Source organism: Prunus dulcis, chromosome 6 (genome assembly GCF_902201215.1).
Source record: "Prunus dulcis chromosome 6, ALMONDv2, whole genome shotgun sequence".
Lineage (NCBI taxonomy): Eukaryota > Viridiplantae > Streptophyta > Magnoliopsida > Rosales > Rosaceae > Prunus > Prunus dulcis.
In genome coordinates, this window is record NC_047655.1 from 27821814 (window position 1) to 27842245 (window position 20432).

Here is a 20432-nt window from a genome sequence, read left to right on the forward strand (position 1 = left end):
CCTATTATGTGATACAAGGAAGGGAGAAAACAACGAATTCCTCAAAAATTAAAAATATGGGAACTTCTTCAATTCTGGATTAAATCTTATATCAAGGGAAATTTAAATCTTTTTTTTTTTTTGGTTGATACATTGACTCACTAATCTTTGAATTTGTGTAAAATTATAAGGAAAGTTTTAAATCAATTATCATTATCACTTACCACCAATACATGTTTTTTGTTTTGTTTTTTTTGGCTATACAAGATTAAATGGATAAATATGAAGGAAGAATTTCTCACCCAATAAAAAACATGAGAAATTTCAACTACAACAACAACAAAATTAACACACGAAAGATATATATTTGTCCTTTTTTTATTTTTTCATTTATATAAACGATAGTCTTAAATTAATATAATTTACGAGAGGTAAATTCAAACTTTGGTGTAAAGATCTCATCTCACTACTCTAACCAACTGGCTTAAACTTACGTTTAGAGAGTTTTGTTTCACATAGAAATACGCGTGAGGGCAAAATCGTAAATTTGAACCATTTTCGCTTTCATTTTAATTGTCAGTAAATTCTGTAGGGAACCACCGAGATTATCCAAATCCTACTGGGATACATTCGACATTTCCCCAAATTAGCTTACAGTGCAATTAACACCAGGCACGCACAGAGAGAGAGAGAGAGAGAGAGAGGGAGTCTAAAGCAAAAACAAAACTAAAAAGCCAGATAGAGAGAGAGAGAGACAGAAACCCACATTACAAACCGAAACGAACCGTCTCCATTTCAAAGCCTTCCAAGGTCAAAACTCAACCACCACCACCACCACCACCTTCCCTCCCTCCGTAAAAAACGACGCCGTTCCAATCCCCCTTCTCCTCACCCAACTATCTTATGCTATTGCTGATCGCCTTAAGTCGGCGACCGTCGTCGGCGGTGGGGTCCACTCCTCCCACTCGCGGTAACTCTCCGGTGGCCGGTTGCATTCCCCGGGCTCTTATTGCCTGATTATGAAGAAGAACCAGAACAACAATAATAGCAAGCTTGTTCAGACTAATCATCACAATCATAGCAATACTAATGGCTTCCTTCCTAATTCTCTGAAATTCATTTCGTCTTGCATTAAAACCGCCTCTTCCGGTGTCCGGTCAGCCGGCGCCTCCGTCGCCGCCTCCATCTCCGCTGACCCTCACGATTGCCGCGACCAGGTTTAATTTCGTTTTTAAAATTTTAAAATTTGTTTATTTGCATGTTCCTTGATTAGGAAGTTTGTAGAATTGGAGAACAGGTTTAGCAATTGATTTCGGGAAATTGTGTTGTTTTTTTTTGTTTGGTAACAGGTAAAATTGAAGGATAAAGGAAATGAAAACGAAAATTTAATTTTTACTTAGTTATTTGTGTTTAGTTGCGGAGGGAAATTTGAGGGAAAGACAATTAGGAAGTTAGGGAGTTTTGAGTTTTTTTTTTTTTTTTTTTTGTCTTCTTTTTTAGTTAATGTGATTTAATTTGGCAGAGAGTGAAATGAAGAGCTCAAGCATTGTGCTCGATTGTTGAGAAAATTGAAGGAGAACAATTAAAATGTGAAGGGATTTTGAATTTTCATTTGGACTGAATGGTTGGCTCTTGAAATTGAATTTTCTTCAGTTTAAATGTGTTTGGTTGGTCGGATAATGAGGGTGGACAATGAATGAAGAGCTTGGCTGTTGTGCTTCATGTGAAATTGAGTGTTTTCGAAAGTGGACACTACAACTTAATTGTTGTGCTTGTCAGAACTGATGTTTTAGAGTGGTTAGTATTTTGAGGATGGGAATAAATGAAGTCCTGATTAATTAATTAATAAAGAAGTTGAAATACAGCCAATTTATGATCAGACATATATTGATGGTGATCAAATTGATAATCTGAGAATGTTGATATTGGATCATATTGGATATAGATATGGCCCGGGGAAATTTAAGAATGTTGAATGGTAATATCATTTTTGGATGATGGCAGCCATTATTATTTATTGATGGTGATCAAATTGATAATCTTATGCTGTCTGAAGGATATGGATATTGTGGAACATTATTATGTACCCTGTCCACGAGGTTTTGATGTTTTTCATTGAAACAATCATCCAATTAATGTCCAGTAGACCATTACCAGTTCAAACCTAGCATATACATGTAAGAAAATCCTGGAGTATATTGTGTCCAAATTGAGCATTCAACTAAGATAGAAGTCAAAATATAACAAAAACATGCTTTTGGAAACCTGGAATTTTCTGTATGATGATGGTATATATTTAAACTGTGAGATGTATGAGTAAATGTGAGCTGTGGATGGTTGTAAAATGGCGAGGCACAGAATTAGCGTGTCATTGCTTTAAAAAAACTGGAAGTTGTAAGAGGCACTGTGTACGCTTTCAACATTTTCTACAGTCAAATGCTTTGTTTGCCTTATGATATAGAACCAACTAGAACGTACATGAAATGCAATTGATTTAATGGGTTTGAGTAACTTCTTTGTGTACAATCTGTTATTAGATTCGATGTATCCGTGTAGTTTAATTTGTTGTGGCAAACAGGTGCTGTGGGCTTGCTTTGACAGAGTAGAGCTTGGTCCATCTTCCTTCAAACATGTTCTACTACTCGGTTATTCCAATGGCTTTCAAGTCCTGGATGTTGAAGATGCCTCTAATGTCAATGAACTTGCATCAAGGCGTGATGATCCAGTTACATTCTTACAGATGCAACCCGTGCCTGCAAAGTGTGAGGGTCAGGAAGGATTCAGATCTTCACATCCTTTACTCATGGTTGTTGCTTGTGATGAATCAAAGAGCTCAGGTATGACGCAAACAGGGAGAGAGGGGTTGGTCAATGGTCATACTGAGCCTCAAACAGGAAACTCTCCTTTGTCTCCTACAGCTGTTCGGTTTTATTCGCTAAGGTCTTGCAATTATGTTCATGTTCTGAGATTCCGTTCAACTGTGTATATGGTTAGATGCAGTCCTCAAATAGTAGCTGTGGGTCTTGCATCACAAGTAAGCATTAACTTATCCCAAGTATTCATTAATATTATATGCATTTGGGAATGCATTGCTTTATTTTTTTTCTCCTCCTTCCAGCCAAACTGTAGAGGCTGAATAACTGTATCATCTTATAGATGTTTTTTTGGGTGGGTGTGTGTGCGTGGGAAGTTCACCATGTTCCCTTAATAAACCAGAAGAACCAGATTGGATGGTTGTAGGTTACTGGTTTCAGACATTCACTGCAGAAGCTACATCATTTAAATATGAATGTTATGTAATTCGTATGACTAAATAGGTAATGAAAAGTATTCGAACCTGGGTTAAGTTCTTTTTGTTTTCCAACTGTTTGTTGGCAGATATACTGCTTTGATGCTGTCACTCTTGAGAACAAATTCAGTGTCCTTACTTATCCTGTCCCCGAGTTGGGAGTTCAAGGACTGGTTGGGGTCAATATTGGATATGGTCCCATGGCTGTTGGTCCCAGGTGGTTGGCTTATGCTTCCAACAACCCTCTGCTGTCAAACACAGGCCGCCTCAGTCCGCAAAGTCTTACTCCTCCAGGTGTTAGTCCATCAACTTCACCAAGCAGTGGGAGTCTGATGGCTCGATATGCAATGGAATCTAGTAAACAGTTAGCAACAGGTTTACTGAATCTGGGAGACATGGGTTACAAAACCTTGTCCAAGTACTATCAAGAGTTTATACCCGATGGTTCCAGCTCTCCTGTGTCATCAAATTCTAGCTGGAAAGTTGGGAGGGTTGCATCACATTCAACAGAAACAGATATTGCTGGAATGGTAAGTTTTCTTTCTAGCTGAAAATTATATTTTAATCTTACACTGGAATCATCATTGTTTCACAGCGTACTTATAAAAAAGAAAGGATTTATTATTTATATTTTGAGTTATAACTTCCATTTCCTTGAGACAATCTGTTTGAGGTGAGCTTAAGAATCTACTGGCGTACTTACTATTGCTCTTATTATTATTATTATTATTATTATTATTATTATTATTAGTATTATTATTACTACTACTACTACTATTATTTTTTACTATTGCTCATTAGTTTAGAAAAACCCGATACTAAATAGCAGCGGGATGTGGTTGGTTTTTATAATGTCACAATGTTTTACGTTATTACGTTCAGCAAATCTGATTGAAGCATATTTACTTACTCAAAATGGTCTTTGCAGGTTGTTTTAAAAGACTTTCTTTCCAGAGCTGTTGTATCACAATTTAGGGCACATACTAGTCCCATTTCTGCTCTATGTTTTGACCCAAGTGGGACTCTTCTTGTTACCGCCTCAATACATGGAAACAATATCAACATTTTTCGAATAATGCCATCCTGCTCGCATAATGGATCAGGCACTCAAAGCTATGACTGGACTTCTTCTCATGTGCACCTTTACAAGCTACATCGTGGCATGACATCTGCTGTACGTTCTGGCCTTTAAATGCGTTCTCTTATGCTCTTTCTATTATGTTCATATGTTGATCTGGGCTTTGTTTTTCCTTGTGCTTATTATACAGGTGATCCAAGACATCTGTTTCAGTCAATATAGTCAATGGATTGCAATTGTTTCATCCAGGGGGACTTGCCATATTTTTGCTTTGTCCCCCTTTGGTGGTGACGCAATTCTTCAAATTCAGAACTCTCATGTTGATGGGCCTACTCTTTCACCAGTTCCATCTGCACCATGGTGGTCTACTCCTTATTTCATGACAAATCAGCAACCTTTTTCTCCACCACCGGCAGTTACCCTTTCTGTGGTTAGCAGAATAAAGAATAATAACTCCGGGTGGCTCAACACAGTTAGTAATGCTGCATCTTCTGCAGCAGGAAAGGCTTCCATTCCGTCTGGGGCTGTTGCCACTGTATTCCATAGTTCTTTACCTCATGATCTGCAATCTTCTCACGCGAAGGTCACTGCTTTGGAGAACCTATTGGTTTACACTCCTTCTGGTTATGCAATTCAATATAAACTACTTCCATCAGTGGGGGGAGAGCCAGGTGAAGCTGCTTCAAGAACAGGGCCAGGTTCTTCAGTGCAGATACAGGATGAAGATTTGCGAGTGAGAGTTGAGCCTCTTCAATGGTGGGATGTTTGCCGAAGAAATGATTGGCCTGAAAGAGAGGAATGCATTTCCGGGATTATGCTTGGGAAACAAGAATATGTGGAGACAGTCATGGATAGTTCTGAATGTGATGACAGTGATATTGGGGATAAGGAGTTGGTAAAACCCCTTGAGCAATCTCACTTGTATCTCTCCAATGCTGAGGTTCAGATCAATTCTGGAAGGATTCCAATCTGGCAAAAGTCTAAGGTACCTTTTATATTTTGACAGTGAGATCCCTTTGATTGTCAGCATTATTAAATATGTTTGTGATCCTTTCATTTATCTGTTAGATATATTTCTATACAATGAATCCGTTGGGGGCTAGTGAGCTAAATTTCACTAAGGATCTTATTGGAGGAGAGATGGAAATAGAGAAGGTTCCTGTTCACGAGGTGGAAATTAGGCGGAAGGATTTGCTACCTGTTGTTCATCCTTTTCATAGATTTCAGTCTGAATGGAGTGGCAGGTAATTTAGCTGTTGTATTCATCAAGTTGTGGTATCCTTGCTATTATTATCTTATTCTACCTCTCTGGTAACTACCTTATTACTTATGTTAACATGGAAATGAATTTGTGCCTTTATTTGTTCTGTAGCATTTCGTATGGATCCATCTTGTATTTCTTTTTCTTGCTTGTAGAGGGTTATTACTTCCCTGAAAATCTGTATTTATGATGACTTTTTTCTGATGATGGTGGTTCTGTATGTTTGATGACTTTTTCTGGAAAGCTATATTTTTACGGCCCTAATTTATATGGAAGATGAAGAAAAATGGAATGTTCATATTTTTTAGCACGACCTTTATTGTGTTCTTTAAATTGTCCAAACTTACATGTCTCATGAGGCTTGTATGTTCCGTGAGCATGGTGTTTCCAAATTATTAACACAATAGTATAAGTTATAACTAAAATAACTTTTGAACATATTAACCACTAATTAGTTTCTTTGGGTGCTTTATGCAGGCGTGTAGTTGGAGGATACTCAAGTTCATCTTCTGATTCTCATGAAGCTAAAGAAAACTTTCAGGAAAAGGGTGGTATTTCTGATGACAAGGTGGCACCTACTGGCTCAGCTGAAAACCCAGATGTTGGTAAGATAAGTGTTTATGATGTAATATCATTGTTTTATCGGTAGAAGAGGACTTTCTAATGCCACTTTTGTTTTTAATGAATTGTTAGGTGATTCTTATCCATCCATTCACCAACCCGGGAGTGGACGTAATGGCGAAAAAAGAGGGAGATCTTTTTTGGTGTCACCTGACTCACCTCTACTGAACCAAAGCTCCACAAACAAAAATATTATGTTAATATCTTCGAAACAACCTATCTCAGGTGTTTCTCTTGTTGAGAATAGTAATTATTCAAATAGTCTATCCACTTTAACGACCAGCTCCCTTTCAGCCGATAGAACTTTTGCAAAAAAGGTTCAGTCGGTGAATAGTGGTGGGGCCAGTGAAGGTTCCAATATAATTTCTAACCATTCTGATCTGAGTATGAACATCCTCGATGAGGGACCAGTACAAGAATCGCTGGATTTTGAGCAGTTTTTCCACGAGGGCTATTGTAAAGCATCGCCTCTGAGCAACTTTCGTGAATCAACTGAAGTTGTAACTGATGTGGATAGCAGCAGCCCCCGTGATAGGGGGAAATGCGAGGAAGATGGTGACAGTGATGAAATGCTTGGTGGTATATTTGCCTTCTCAGAGGAAGGTAGGACCATAAACATGTACCACTTGTTCACTTTTATATTGAATTTCCTTAATTATGGATATTTACATAAAAGATGAATGCTGCTTGAGCGCTGATCCCTGCTATACTTGTTTATTGTGTTTTCTAGCATTTTCAAATGTGGCGTAATCAATTAATATTTTACTGGATTTCATTGATACCATATTGGCTTCTCATGCCTGCTATCTAACACTTTCGCAATAATCAATTAATATTTTACTGGATTTCATTGATACCATAGTGGCTTCTCATGCCTGCTATCTAACACTTTCGCAATGATCCTGCTTTGTACGTGCTTTTGGATTTTTATGAACAATAAGTTTGGGCATGGTATCAATGGAACCGGATGGGAATAGCGTGTGACATATGATTCTATGTTGGAAAAGTGGAATGGCTATCCCTTGACATTTCCATACTCTTTGTTGCAGGATGATGTACCTTACGGTGCTCAAATTCTAGCGAAGTAATCAGACCTTTTCTTATTTTTCAAAAGGTTAAAAAAAGATTGGCCAAAGCTCAGCCAAATGCTGGTGTGGAATTTAATTGATGAAGTTTCAGAATTGAAGTTGTTTCTTTTCAACGATGGAGATGCTACTGACTTAATCTTTGGTTCGTCACGGTGCTGCTGCTGGGGCAGATGCCTGGTACCTCCCCTTCTAATTCTCATGTAAATGTTGTAAATTGAGATCCATAATAGAAATGATTTGTGTGGACAGGTTCTTTATGTGATGCGTAACATTGTTCATTCTTCAAACAAAAGGAAAAAAAAAGAATAAAGTGAAAATCTAAAGAGAGATTATAACTGTACAAGTTGCATTCCTTGCTTTTGTGATTAGTTCATTGTCTGGAGCTTTCTAATTCAATCTCTGTATATGGGTTCAATTCAAGCATCAATCTTTTGGTAGAGGAGTTATACAAAATTTTCCTATAATGCCTTTGAGGATTTAATTTAATTGGCTTCTTAGGTTCCAGTCTTGTCAGTTTATAATTTCAATTTTCATTGGCTAAAACTAAAGGCATGTGAACATTATTGACTGCCTAGCTTCTTATGAACTAGAAATTAAAAAACATAGAAAAAGAAGTTCAACTTAAAATGGATAAGAATAGAGACATGCGTACAATGCACATTATCACCTGTATGAATTTGTGTGTTTATGGCGTGCATATGGTTGTGGTTCTGTTTTCAAGAAAAAGAAAAAGTTCAAAAAATTCAAAATTGTTCAAAATAATTGTGGCCAATTTCAAAAATTTCCCAAACAGGGAGAATATTTGCCATAAATACAAAAGATGTGATGTACAATATTTACTGGTACTGGTAACGAGAAAACATTGAAGGAAAAAAGCTTGTTGATCCATGGCTTTGGATTCTACCAAACATGCCACATTCTTGTAATTTTGTGGCCTACCATGCTAATATGAATTCATGTTTGAAGATGGTATTAAATTTTGGGACCCACTTTGATGCCCTTCATATCATATCAAGAGGAAGACTGGGAAGAGAATACAGAATAGAATGGGGGAGTGGTCCCTTCTCTCTCTCTCTCTCTCCTACAAAAAATGTGAACCCAATTTGATTGAATGCCATGATTAAATATCTCGTTCTCTCTTATACAGAACAGATGAGAGAGGAGAGAAGAGAGCGGAGAAGGGGTTGGGTTAGGTTTTGATTTGGTTTGGGCCCTGTGACGTTGGTACCATGGCATGCCCGGTCGGTACGAAAACGGTCGGCTTTTGTCGTTTGAGGTCTTGGATTTGTCGTCATCAATGATCAATGTGGGTTCAAATAAGTCACTTCCCATGTGGTCTCTATTGTCCTTGACTCGAGTCAGTAAAATAAAATCCCTATGCTAAGCCATCCTTAGATAGTGGTGGAGACAATATCTTAAGCACGCGGTTGATTCGGAGATAGTGCTAAATTCAGTTACACACATACGAGTTAATTCTAGTTATTGATGTATATAAGACTTATAATATATGAATAATCAGAATTCACTCATCTGTGCTTGAAAGTAACATTCTTTACTTTATAGTTCTAGATGTCTAAAAAGTGTTTTTGTTGGTCAGCAAAGTTAAACGAAATTGGGGTCAAGAGTCAAAAACAGAAGATTTGTAATTCAAGCAAGGACCCACAGTAATTCATCAATCAATTTGGGAATTGTATATATGAAAAGATATCACATTTGGTTTGATTGGTATAAGAAGATATAACATATCGACTCAAAAACAAAAATTCAACAAAGAAACAATGAGATGAAGGAAGCTTATCCAAACTCCAAAGTCATAGGCCCCAACAAAGTTGATCATCAACAATAAGGGTTGTGAGTGACAACTCATACATTGATCTCAATCCAAATTGAGCCACAAAAAAGAAACATACTTCAATCTTGAACTGCCCTAGTGGGTAAATAGTAAGGTCCAAATCTTGATGCTATTATTATAAATTCCCATCATTTCCCACAGAACCCTAACAAAAAAATCATTTTCCCATTTGAATTCAATCATGCAAACGCAGCCTCTTGCAAGCAACATGTTACATGTAAGATGCCAACCTCTCCCCAACCCAACGCCAATGATGCCTCAAAATTTGTGACAATTTGCAAACAAATGCAGCCAAAATCCCATATTCGTTCGTCCCAAAAAAAAAATCCAATATGCGTGCTCCCCCCACACACAATGCTTTGAGCTTCTGACACGTGTCCCATGCCTGCAAAAATTACCCTCACCAAATTACCCCTCCTAAAATAGAAAGATGAACCAAGTTATTACTGAGCTTGAAGAAGTAGGGCCAATTTAGTACTCTGAAACAATGGGGTCAGTGAGGCCTGAGCTCTGCTGACTTGTCCCTCTTTTCAGTTACCTGGTATTAACCAATTATCGATGCGAATGTACCAACCAATCAAACAGCAACAACGCAAACAACCCAACAAAGACAAGAGCAACATCGATTTAATTATAAAGAATCTTGAAAAGATTGAGAGATCAACGTTAAATATTGTGAAGGGGTACGAATGAAAAAGAAAGCTGGATAGATCATGGATGGATGGCGGAGTGGGTAAACATAATTTTTTTTTTTTTTTTTTTGAGTTGAGAAAAGGGTAAAAATAAAAGGCTATCACATGCCCGTTGAGAATTCACCAGACAATAAAAGTTCAATACTTTATTTATTATGTCATACCAACTTAACTCTTTGTACATAGAAATGTTTAAATTTTCGCTTTTATTATTTTTATTACGATGACAAAGTCTATCCCACAAAATAAAATAAAAATCCAGAAGATATGGATGGACATTGTCTGAAGTCACTTTCCCATCATATGTCACTCGAATTTGGCTTCTGCTTCTCTTGGGTTAAAAAGAGTAGCAGTATTATTTTGTGACCTAAAATCTCTCTTATCTTCATATATAGAATCTCAAATGTTTGCGTTCGAATTTCTACGGTATCATAGTTATGTGTGTGAGAGAAATTCATCATATGTAGTTCAGACTATCGCTTGTTCTTAAAAAAAGAATCTCAAAGGTTTTCATTATTGGACTAATAAGATTGTATTTGTCCAAATAACTTTTATATTATGCTAATTAATTATACATGAGTTTGGTACTCAGTAATAGACAAGCAAAAACTCCCACAACAAGAGTGGACCAGACTCGGAAATTATCACACTCCCCCACCCCACCAAAACACAAGTTAAGTTAGCACCTTGAAGAGGAAAAACAAAAGAGAAAACTAGCTCCATGAAATAATATGTTAGAGAGAGAGAGAGAGAGAGAGAGAGAGAGAGAGAGAAGAGCAATAATTACTGAAAGAAAAAGAAGGGAAGGTACACGGCATCAGGTTTTGGATCTTGTGACGCTTTTTAAATTTGGAAAGAAGTTGGGTGCTTATCTTAACCTTATGTAATGTGTTGAGAAAAGAAAGAAAAAGAAAAGAGAATTACAAAATTAGCTAGCTAGTAGCCAAGTAAGGAATAACAGAAAGGGTGACTTCATGTACTATACATGTATATGCATGTATAACCCACAAAGGTAGGAATCTTAATTAACAGCATCCCTCCTCTCCCCAGTCTACAAAATTAAAATTAAAATTAAAATTAAAATTAAGCAACCCTTCCATTGGGGTTTGTTCTATTTAAAGAGGGGGAAGAAGGTGCAATGAATCCATAAGATCTGTAGAAAACACAAAAACAAAAAGAATGAGTGCTGTGAAGCTTGAGAGTGAAACAATGGCTGATGGTGTGTCTCAGTTGCAGAAGCAGTTGGTTGACTACACAGCTTCACTGTTTGATGAGGTCAGTATATTGGATGATATAGGAAGTTTGTGTGTGTTTGTTCTGTTCAGCTTATTGGGTTGGCTTCTTTTTTCTTTTTTTCTTTTTTTCTTTTCCTTTTTTTTAATGATAAGTTTTTCTTTTGTTTGAAGGCATTTCTGGATGAACAGTTCAACCAGCTTCAGCAACTGCAAGATGAGAACAACCCAGATTTTGTAGTTGAAGTTGTGTCTCTTTTCTTTAAAGATTCTGAAAGGCTTATGGATGAACTGAGCAAAGCTCTGTAAGAATTAAAGCTTTCTCATCATTAATTTTCCCAATATTTTTGTTTTTTCAAGTAACTTTCTTGCCTTGGTATGGTATATATGGTTTTACTTACAGTCAGGGCCTTATTAGTCTCTTTTTATTTTTTATTCTCTCTTTATTTTTGGGTGCAGGGATCAGCAGACTGTTGACTTTAAACTTGTGGATAAAAATGTTCACCAATTGAAGGGTAGCAGCTCCAGGTATATGTTATTTTTCCCTTTATAGGCCTCTACTGGTTATTTTATATATTTACAGAATGCACCTGTCTCATGCATCCCCCTTATGTTCAGCATGGGAAGAAGCACTCTTCTGACCTTTCAAGTCACTTTGATATCACCATATCAGTTGCTGCTTGATGCAAACACATCCTTTTAAACATTCAAAACTTCCATTGAACATTTCAGTGGAATTGTCTTGGAAAATATCTGAAACATAGAATTGGACCAGTAGGACTTCCAACAGTTCCAGCTTTGAAATGAAAATTTAAGCAAGACTCAAAGCTCCCTTTGGCTGAAATTTCTTTTTTAATTTGGAGGGTTTATCATCAAGCGGAAATGTCATATCAGCAAATCTTTCATACTAAAGTCCAAATCTTTAAGTTGTTTTCTTGGAAAGATAGTCATTTCTCCACTTTGTCCCACATGAAGGCATGTACCTTGAGAATATCGCTTACTTACCAGAGTCATTAAAATATATAACATTTCCAGGTATTTGTCAGCTAAAAAAAGAACTCTTTTTTTTAGTTGTACTTGTTCTTGTCTATATATATGTTTCTTCTGTTGGTGTTTCATGAAGAAAATTTGGTTCTTGCAATAACAGCATTGGTGTTCAGAGAGTTCATAGGGCCTGCATTGCATTTCGTGACTGCAGCGAGGAGCAGAATGTTGAAGGGTAAATAAAATTTGGTCTTTCACAACCATGATGAGTTTGAGAAAATGTTCATATAAATCTGAATGAAAAATATTGGTCCGCAGGTGCCTAAAGTCTCTCCAGCATGTGAAGCATGAGTATTCTCTTGTGAAAAATAAGCTGGAAACTCTTTTCAACGTAAGTAGAAGAAATTGTTTCATAAACAAGCATGCATGGTAGCTCTTGGTCTCAAAGCCTTGACGTCCTTCTTGTTCATATGCAGCTGCAGAAACAGCTTTTGGCCGCCGGCGGTCCACTGCCAGGTAAATGATGAAACCCAGTGGGGAAGTTATTATCAGCAGATAAAATAACAGAAGCAAGCACACTGTGGTGGTGGGGGGTTGGGTGGGTGTGGTGTTCGTAGCTAGATTTGCAGAGGAAGCTTGCTTTTTCGTTTCCTCTTCTATTTATCTCTTATTTGGTTGAGAATCCAGATTGCTTGGGGCTCAAAGAAGCTTAACTGAGTTAATATGGTTAAGGATGTGTATGACTATTTCTACCTCTTAATAGTATCTCTATTCTCTGTGGCAAAAGTTTCTTACGCAAAAACCAAACAGCAATAAGTTACAAGCTGCACTTAATCTCTAGTGAGTGGGAGAGAGTGTGGTAACTTTGAGTACAAGCAGCACTGAAAACCAACTACTCAAAATCTGATAGAAAATGCAATGAAAAGTTGCTTTCTTTTCTATGTTTAAAAAATTTCGGATTCACCCAAGGAAGCAATCGGGTAAAATTAGTTTCATAATCAGTGCATAATAATTCATGTTAATGACTTGGTAGATGCACAAAAGCAAATGTACATGAGCAAGAAGAGTACTTGTGGTGTGGTTGTGGAAATTTATGAGGAAGTTTGTATCATTATGAAATTGAATGTGCCACATTATCAAAGGTTTAAAAAGTTTCATAGAGATTGCTAGTTTTTCTACCAAACATTTGTTGTATACTGTAGACTAATTAGCATGGTTTTTTTCTTGCTTACATTTAGTTAGCATGTTACGAGGAATATATCTAAGTATCGAGGATATTGTGATCAACAACTTGATTTAGTGATACTTCTCTCTCCAATATTAAAAGAGGTCCTTAATTTAATTCCACCCTCCTATCGATATAAAAGGGTATCGAGCGTATTAGGTATTGAAAAAGGAGAGAAAAGCCCACTTTGTTGGGATGATTTAGTTGATTGAGCAGTATTAATTTTTAATTAAATCAGCATTCCATGATCATATATTACATTCAATGAATGAAGAGATAGATGTGCAGTTCAAGGTCAAGTTACTGTCAACTGTATTTTAATGTGGCGTGGGATATCTACAGGACAGTCTGGACTGGATGGTACAAATGAGAAAATAATAGACCTGCATTGCATGCTGTGTTGTGTTTGTATGTATGTATGATTTTATGCTTCTTGGTCCAAGCGTATCTAATATATAATATTGCTTTTTCTTGCCTCGTGTTTAACCAACCAATTTTTATGCTTTTTTTCTTTCTTCTTTTTATATAAAATATTGATATAAAAAAACTCACAATAACATGAGTCATGAACAGTTGTGTTCTAAATCTTGTTTGGATGAAGTGCAATGTTGGTAAAGCCTCTTCCTAATTCCAACCAGTAATTATGATAACCATAATAATTATAGATTGTGGAACTAGCAGGATTAGAAAGAGAGTCACCTCAAAACAACCCATGCTTTCTAATCTCCAAGTACTATTTCTTAACAACTTAGCAAACCCTAGACGTTGACAATATGCACCACCTACATTTGAATGGACAATAATAATATCAACTATTAACTCAGCCTAATCTACATAATTCCAAGACCCCATCCTCCCTTATTTATGAAGAAGTGAAAAAACGTGTTTAAAAATGAGAGTAAATTTTAATTATTATAAGATTAACTGAAATTAATCAAATTTAAAATATTTGGTAAGCTTAAGGGAAAACCAATCAGATGAGGTTACTCCCTAGTGCTTGGTTTGTTTTGCAGCTAAAGGGAAAACCAAGTCAGTCGATCAGGTTTACCACAATGGTTGTGGCCCTCCCCTTCCCCTTGCTTAGCACCTAGCATCAAAACCCTAGGGTTTCTTTCCTCCCAATGTAACCGAAAAACAAGAAAGGGAAAACCAAGATTGGAAAAATGGAAAAAGAGAATTATCAAATTTCTAACTTTCCTTTGTTTTATTCATTGTTAAACACAAACATATTACTCTGAAGATGGATTTTACAGATTAATTAACAATATAACTAAACAGATCCTAATTTTCAAGGGAAAACATCATCAGTTGGCCAGGTGATCAATTGTACAAGTTCTATTTGGTTGGGTAGCCCATGTTCCTTTTTCCTCAACAAAGCTTGCTATAACAGCAGAAAGCTGTTTGGCTCCTAATATATTAGCAAATTGTTCATAATATGCCTCTGGATTTATACTGCACAAGATCTTCACCATCTTTGTTTGATTTTCATCAACAAGCAGCTGCCCAATTATTGATACATCTCCCTCAGCCACCACCTTGAGAGGCATAAACTCAAAGGTTTGGTTTAATAGAGGATGACCACCAGCCAAGATTACAGCACCAAGGATTTCCCCCAAAAATGTATCCTGTGAAATGACAGAATGGACAAATGTAAGTTCTTCACAGTGAAAGTGAGTTGAAAAATGTATCATGCATTGAAGCATTCAAGTACCCTAGCCCTTTGTGCAATTTCAGTGTATCAGAAACTTATAAGCATTCAAGCACACACATGCTCCACGTCACCCAATTAAATTGTCCACGTGTTAGGCTTGGCTTATAAGGGGTTTGGTTGAAGATGTGTCCAGAATGAAAGAAACTTGAATTCAACCAGATGGACAAATTAACATAATGGGAGAAAAGAGACTTCTTTAGATAGCTAATTGACTGTATGGAACTTTACCATGTGAAGGTATCTATGATGATTCTGTTTTAGTTCCCAAAGCCTTGAAAGTAGATGCTGGGCAAATGCAGCTTCAGGAGTTTTATCTGTTAGCTGCAATTCAACAAGAATATTCTGGAAGGAACTGACTTGCTTCTGGATCCGCAATGGAATCAGTGTTATGTTCAGTTTTGAATCTAAAACTGCCTTTGAAGCCAAAGGGTCAAGAAACATGTTAAACTCTGCATATTCATTTGAAGGGACAGTGAACAGATTTCCTTTTTCATTTTCGTGGGGAATGTGTCCCCCAACAATATATACATCCTGCAAGAAAATCATGACAATGAAAATGGCATCCGATATCAAAGCATGACATGCAAATTGAAGGTTAACATCTTTATAGTCTGGATTTGTTCTACCACTAAAAATTTCAGTTGGGTATAAACTTACTCAACCATTGAAAAACTAAGTTCCTTTGCTACACAATAAGCATATGACCACATAGAAAACATTTACCTGGACCACTGAGTCTGTGTTCTCAGAAAGAATGATTTGGGCTAAATTTGTCAAAGGTCCGTTGGTCAACAAAGTAATCTTGGATCCTGGATGCAGTGATTTTACAATGGACTTCCAAACATCTAGTGCAGTCGGTTGTCCAAGTCCAGGGTAATCAGTGGTTTCTGGTCTGTATCTGAAAAAGACATGAAGAATCCAAACATTTTATCATTAATGTAAGCTGTCCATCTGACACAAAACATTTGTCTACAACATCATTGTAACCAGCTGTCTACTAGTTTAAACAGACAATGATACCTTCTAGGACTGCGAGGTAAGTCACGAGCAAATCCATAGAGTGTATCCGAGTCCAAGGAGCCACCACTACCCTGAGGAATGGAGCTGCTGTACCTGCAGTCTCCAAGAGAAGGGAACTCTGAATGAGATTGACCAACTGCAAATACATTTCCAAGACCAACTGGAATATCATCACGGCCCATCATATGCAGTATGTCATATACAACTTCTATGGTTGCAGCAGTTGCCCAGCCATTAGCACTAACCAGTATTCCCTGGATAACATAGAAAATTCAAACAAAAAAGAGTTTCTGAGTATTGATAAAATTATATTAACATCATTGTGTGCAAGAGCAAATATCCTTCAAGGCTTGTTTGTTGAACCTGGAAGCAATAAGCAGACTCCTAACATATAAATAATTATTAATCATATTCAAAATGTGTAATTGCTACTTTGCTAGCATGAGGCCCCACAAAGCTACTCAGTGAGGCTATTCATGTGTATTTATGCATGTGTAGCACCAAGCCTGACAAAGCCTACAAAGGCAGTATAATACCTTGAGGTTGATCAGTTCTACAGGTAATTTTAGGAGATATAGAAGAGCTAGAAAGTCCCCAGCACTCATATCCATATCAAAAACTACGGGTTTACCCATCAATTCCTGTCCAAAATCTGGTTTTTGAAGTACACTCTGATAGAGTGGAAACCCTGCTCGAGTATTAAGCTGTCCAATTTGCTTAGGTCGATTTATAACCTGCATTTGACACATTAATTGAAATTATCATTCTGTAGCCAGGACAAAATAGGATCCAGCAAAAGCCAATCGCCAAATAATACTCGTAAGCCTATCACCGTGTATTGTAGACAGGTTGCAACAAATCTAAATCTGCATGTAACTTGTATGTCTTACAGGAAATTTCACTCAGAACATGCATTACACAAGGAGAAAACATAACTTCTGTATGTCATATAAATTGAAAGGAGAACACTGATTGGGCCAAAGTTGATAGAATCATAAACTAGCTTACATCCAAGAAACTTTTATAGAATTCTTTGGCAAGAATGCTGTCAACGTCACGATTTGCCTTAGCTTCTATTGCAACAAGAACACTAACTGCTTCAGGACCATTTACCTCCTTTGTGTAACCATCCTGTTAGTATTGTCTGAAATTCAGTTAGTTAATACATCTTTTGAAGCCTAAAGTCATCAAGATATGAATAATGTATAAGAAAGAAAACTAGTGTACCGCACCTGACATTTTCCTTTTCTCCCTTTGACAAGGCAAAACGGGTCTTGCATTCCCAGCTGAACATGACCACTATGCACCCCATTCTTCTGTACATTGAACTTTGGGATTGAACGCCCATCAATGAGAGGATTTGAGCCATCTGAAATTCCATAAGGTCGATTTGAAGTAATCACTGAGATGTTCCTCCATTCCATTTTGGCAAATTCATTTTCTCCCTCATCTCTCTCTAAACTTTGCATTTGAGATAACGCTACTCCAACCATGAAAAAATCCCACATGCAAAATTCCTGCATAATAGTCAATGTCTCATTAATATATTTCTGAGTTAGACAATCATCTTGATATAAAAATCAGGGCAGAACTGCAGACTTTTAGCTCATACATAGAAGCACAAGATATCATAGGAAACTACCTTATGAAATTCTTTGTTAGGCCATGTATCACGAATCATTTTTAAGGACTGGAAGCTGTAATGTGCCTCATATGTCTCTTGTTTCAGTTCAAATGCTGAGAAAAATTTCTCATCTACAGGAATCGTTCTTGTTGCATCCAGAGGAATGAGTGTGATTGGAATGCCAGAATGTAAGACCTGATTTGGTCATAAATCATTGCTCATATTCAGTCACTATGAACTTTGGTCCAGCGTAGAATGGTCAGCAAACAACTATATATACCGTGTATGCAGCAAAAGGATCTACAAAGATATTGTACTCAGCGTATGGATTGCTGTCTTGTGAATACAAATTACCGATGTCACCACACAGCCCTGCCTCGGAGGAGGTGGCATTTTCAGAGCAGGTTGATCTAATAGCACCTCCCATTGCATATATATGCTTAATATTGTTCTTCAGATGAGGATTGGACATAAGAAAAATGGCTAAATTTGTGTGAGCGCCCATAAGAAACACAGTGATGGGACCTGCAGATATTGCATCTTTCATCACTTGCTGAGCTGTAGGTTGTTGAAGAGGCGCATATTTTCTCTCGCCCTGTTTCACGTACAGACAGAAACATATACTACTTCTAGTTCAGCAAAGAAAACGATTCAACCAACTGCTGTGCCTAGGATTGCATTCATACTAAATTTACAACATGTCCTAGTATCAGATTGTGTTTTTATTTTAGCTTCATTACTGTCTCTGACATATGATATATAATATATTGGCAATACTGGTTGCCTAGTTCAACAAACTTTACATTGAAAAATGAAACCAGAAAAGAAAAAACATGAGGCCATTATTTGGTACCTGAGGAAGTAAAGCCTTGCGTATGCCATAGTTTGTATTCACATCTAGACGTCCATCTTGGCCCGGTGGTACTTCTTGTCTGTATCTGCAACCACCGGCCGTGGACGCGCCCTGTGACATTAGAACTCATAACAAGACATTAAAGTATGTCAGGGTTAAACAATTGGTAAAGTCTCTATTTTTTGTTGAACAGCTTCTGATTAGATACACGCACCTGGTCAATAATGGGAAGATAACCCCCAACATTTGGAAGGATGGTACCATTAGGCAAAATGCCACCTTCACCTCCAACACCAACAGGAACATCGTCGCGATCCATCATAAAAAGAATGTCATACAAATAATTAACAGCGTGCCCAGCATCATTCCACCCATTTGCATTAATAGTAATTGCCTGCAGCAACCTCAGTTACAAATTTTCAATCAATCACCATGCACATATCTATACATATAAGACTATAGTTCATAAAAATGGTGCATCATGAACTTTCATTTGATTGCAAAATTTTCAACTTGAGAGAGGACGCATCATTTCTTCACAACCCATCTCAAACAGGCTTGAAGCAGCTAAAAGAAAGAGGCTTTTCTCAGATTGTAGAGTGACACAGACCAGAAGCGATCATAAAACACCAATTACTTTCAATTTCGTGAAACGAAAAGAGTAAGATTTATAATATTCCAGAATGAAACGCAGAAGGTGCAAATAATTCTATCCATGTTCTTAAAAGGAAAAAGAATAAACCTTCAAATCGAACTCTGTGTTATTTTGCTTCAAGAGATAAAATAGAGCAAGAACATCATCTATATTCACATCAGTGTCTACAAGAATTCTGTGAGGTTGAGCTTCCACAGGATTTAGCAGAAGTCCAGTTACAGTGATCAACATCCAAAGGACTCTTCCCAGCATCTTTGCTCCTCCAAGTCCAATACCATCAAACAGAGAGAGAAATCTATTTATTAATTGTTAACTTAAATATTTATTAGAGAATATTCCGTGAAGAATAATGCTACTCTTATCACATTTGTATACTACATCTCTATACCATCTTATGTGGCAGCTGAGATTGACAGTCACATCAATTAAAATTATTTCATATTTTCTTTTCTTTTATGATTTATTTCAATGTTTGTTTTTCTAATTGTCTTAATTAAAATACAATTCATTGATTTAATTGATGTGGCATATAATATGGACATGTCACATCATGTGATATAGAAATGTGAGATAAAAATGTAGTAAGTGTAGCATTACTCATTCCGTGAATAATAAGTTTACTGTAAAATAAGCTCAAATTTAGTATAAAATAATTAAATATGTACCATCTGAATTGATTCATACAATATGACCTGGTAACATTTTTTCTTACTTTAGTTTTAAAAGGTTATAAATTACAAATGACTCACTAGTGTTGTAATTTTAAGCAATTATTTTTCTAAAAAAGGTCTTGACTTTGAGTCTTAATATTTATGTAGTGTGTGAATTTTAGTATACTATTATCCTTCTCAATAAACAAAGTCTTAAAAAAAAAGTTATAAATTTAAGAAATTCAAGAATATAAAAAAGGAATGAGAATGATATCAACTACGCTATCTAATTCATTATTTTAAAAGTATTAAATTACGAATTATAATGTTAAATTTGGGTATTTTTTTTATTAGTAAACACAATTAAAATCAGGAATTTGAACAGTTTTCAAAAACTTCATGTATTAATAAATGCATGAAATAGAAAAAGAAATCATTGTTTACTACAGAAAGCGACGTTGTGAGCAGCACTCAGCACCAGACAAAATGGGAAAATTTGTCATATGGTCCACTAAGCGAGCGGACCGTTTAAAAGTGATGAGACACGTGGCTGTAAGATAAGGCTCCAAACAGCAAAATAAAATCAAGAATAAAACAAAACAAAAATTAGAAGTGCAC

General features: G+C 36.6%; 3 protein-coding genes across 3 annotated transcripts; 2 read left to right on the forward strand and 1 right to left on the reverse strand.

The window, feature by feature from the left end:
- The first annotated feature begins 681 nt into the window (after nt 1–681).
- LOC117631427 (autophagy-related protein 18h) lies at nt 682–7753 on the forward strand. The gene is made up of 9 exons (XM_034364570.1): nt 682–1196; nt 2558–3013; nt 3358–3798; nt 4197–4442; nt 4537–5331; nt 5415–5590; nt 6085–6212; nt 6301–6831; nt 7278–7753. Exons 1-9 carry the CDS (start codon nt 999–1001, stop codon nt 7280–7282), a joined length of 2976 nt encoding a protein of 991 aa, XP_034220461.1. The 5' UTR covers nt 682–998; the 3' UTR covers nt 7283–7753.
- A 3065-nt stretch (nt 7754–10818) lies between these two features.
- Nucleotides 10819–12862, forward strand: LOC117631143 (histidine-containing phosphotransfer protein 1-like). Its single transcript, XM_034364120.1, has 6 exons — nt 10819–11135; nt 11267–11397; nt 11552–11620; nt 12240–12311; nt 12395–12467; nt 12553–12862. The coding sequence occupies exons 1-6, from the start codon at nt 11040–11042 to the stop codon at nt 12598–12600; spliced, it is 489 nt and encodes a 162-aa protein (XP_034220011.1). The 5' UTR covers nt 10819–11039; the 3' UTR covers nt 12601–12862.
- A 1616-nt stretch (nt 12863–14478) lies between these two features.
- Nucleotides 14479–19457, reverse strand: LOC117631886. Its single transcript, XM_034365220.1, has 12 exons — nt 19252–19457; nt 18724–18903; nt 18510–18620; nt 17937–18251; nt 17675–17851; nt 17265–17549; nt 17041–17163; nt 16569–16766; nt 16033–16286; nt 15736–15910; nt 15241–15543; nt 14479–14926 (listed from the first exon to the last, which is right to left on the reverse strand). Exons 1-12 carry the CDS (start codon nt 19414–19416, stop codon nt 14606–14608), a joined length of 2607 nt encoding a protein of 868 aa, XP_034221111.1. The 5' UTR covers nt 19417–19457; the 3' UTR covers nt 14479–14605.
- Nucleotides 19458–20432: the final 975 nt, after the last annotated feature.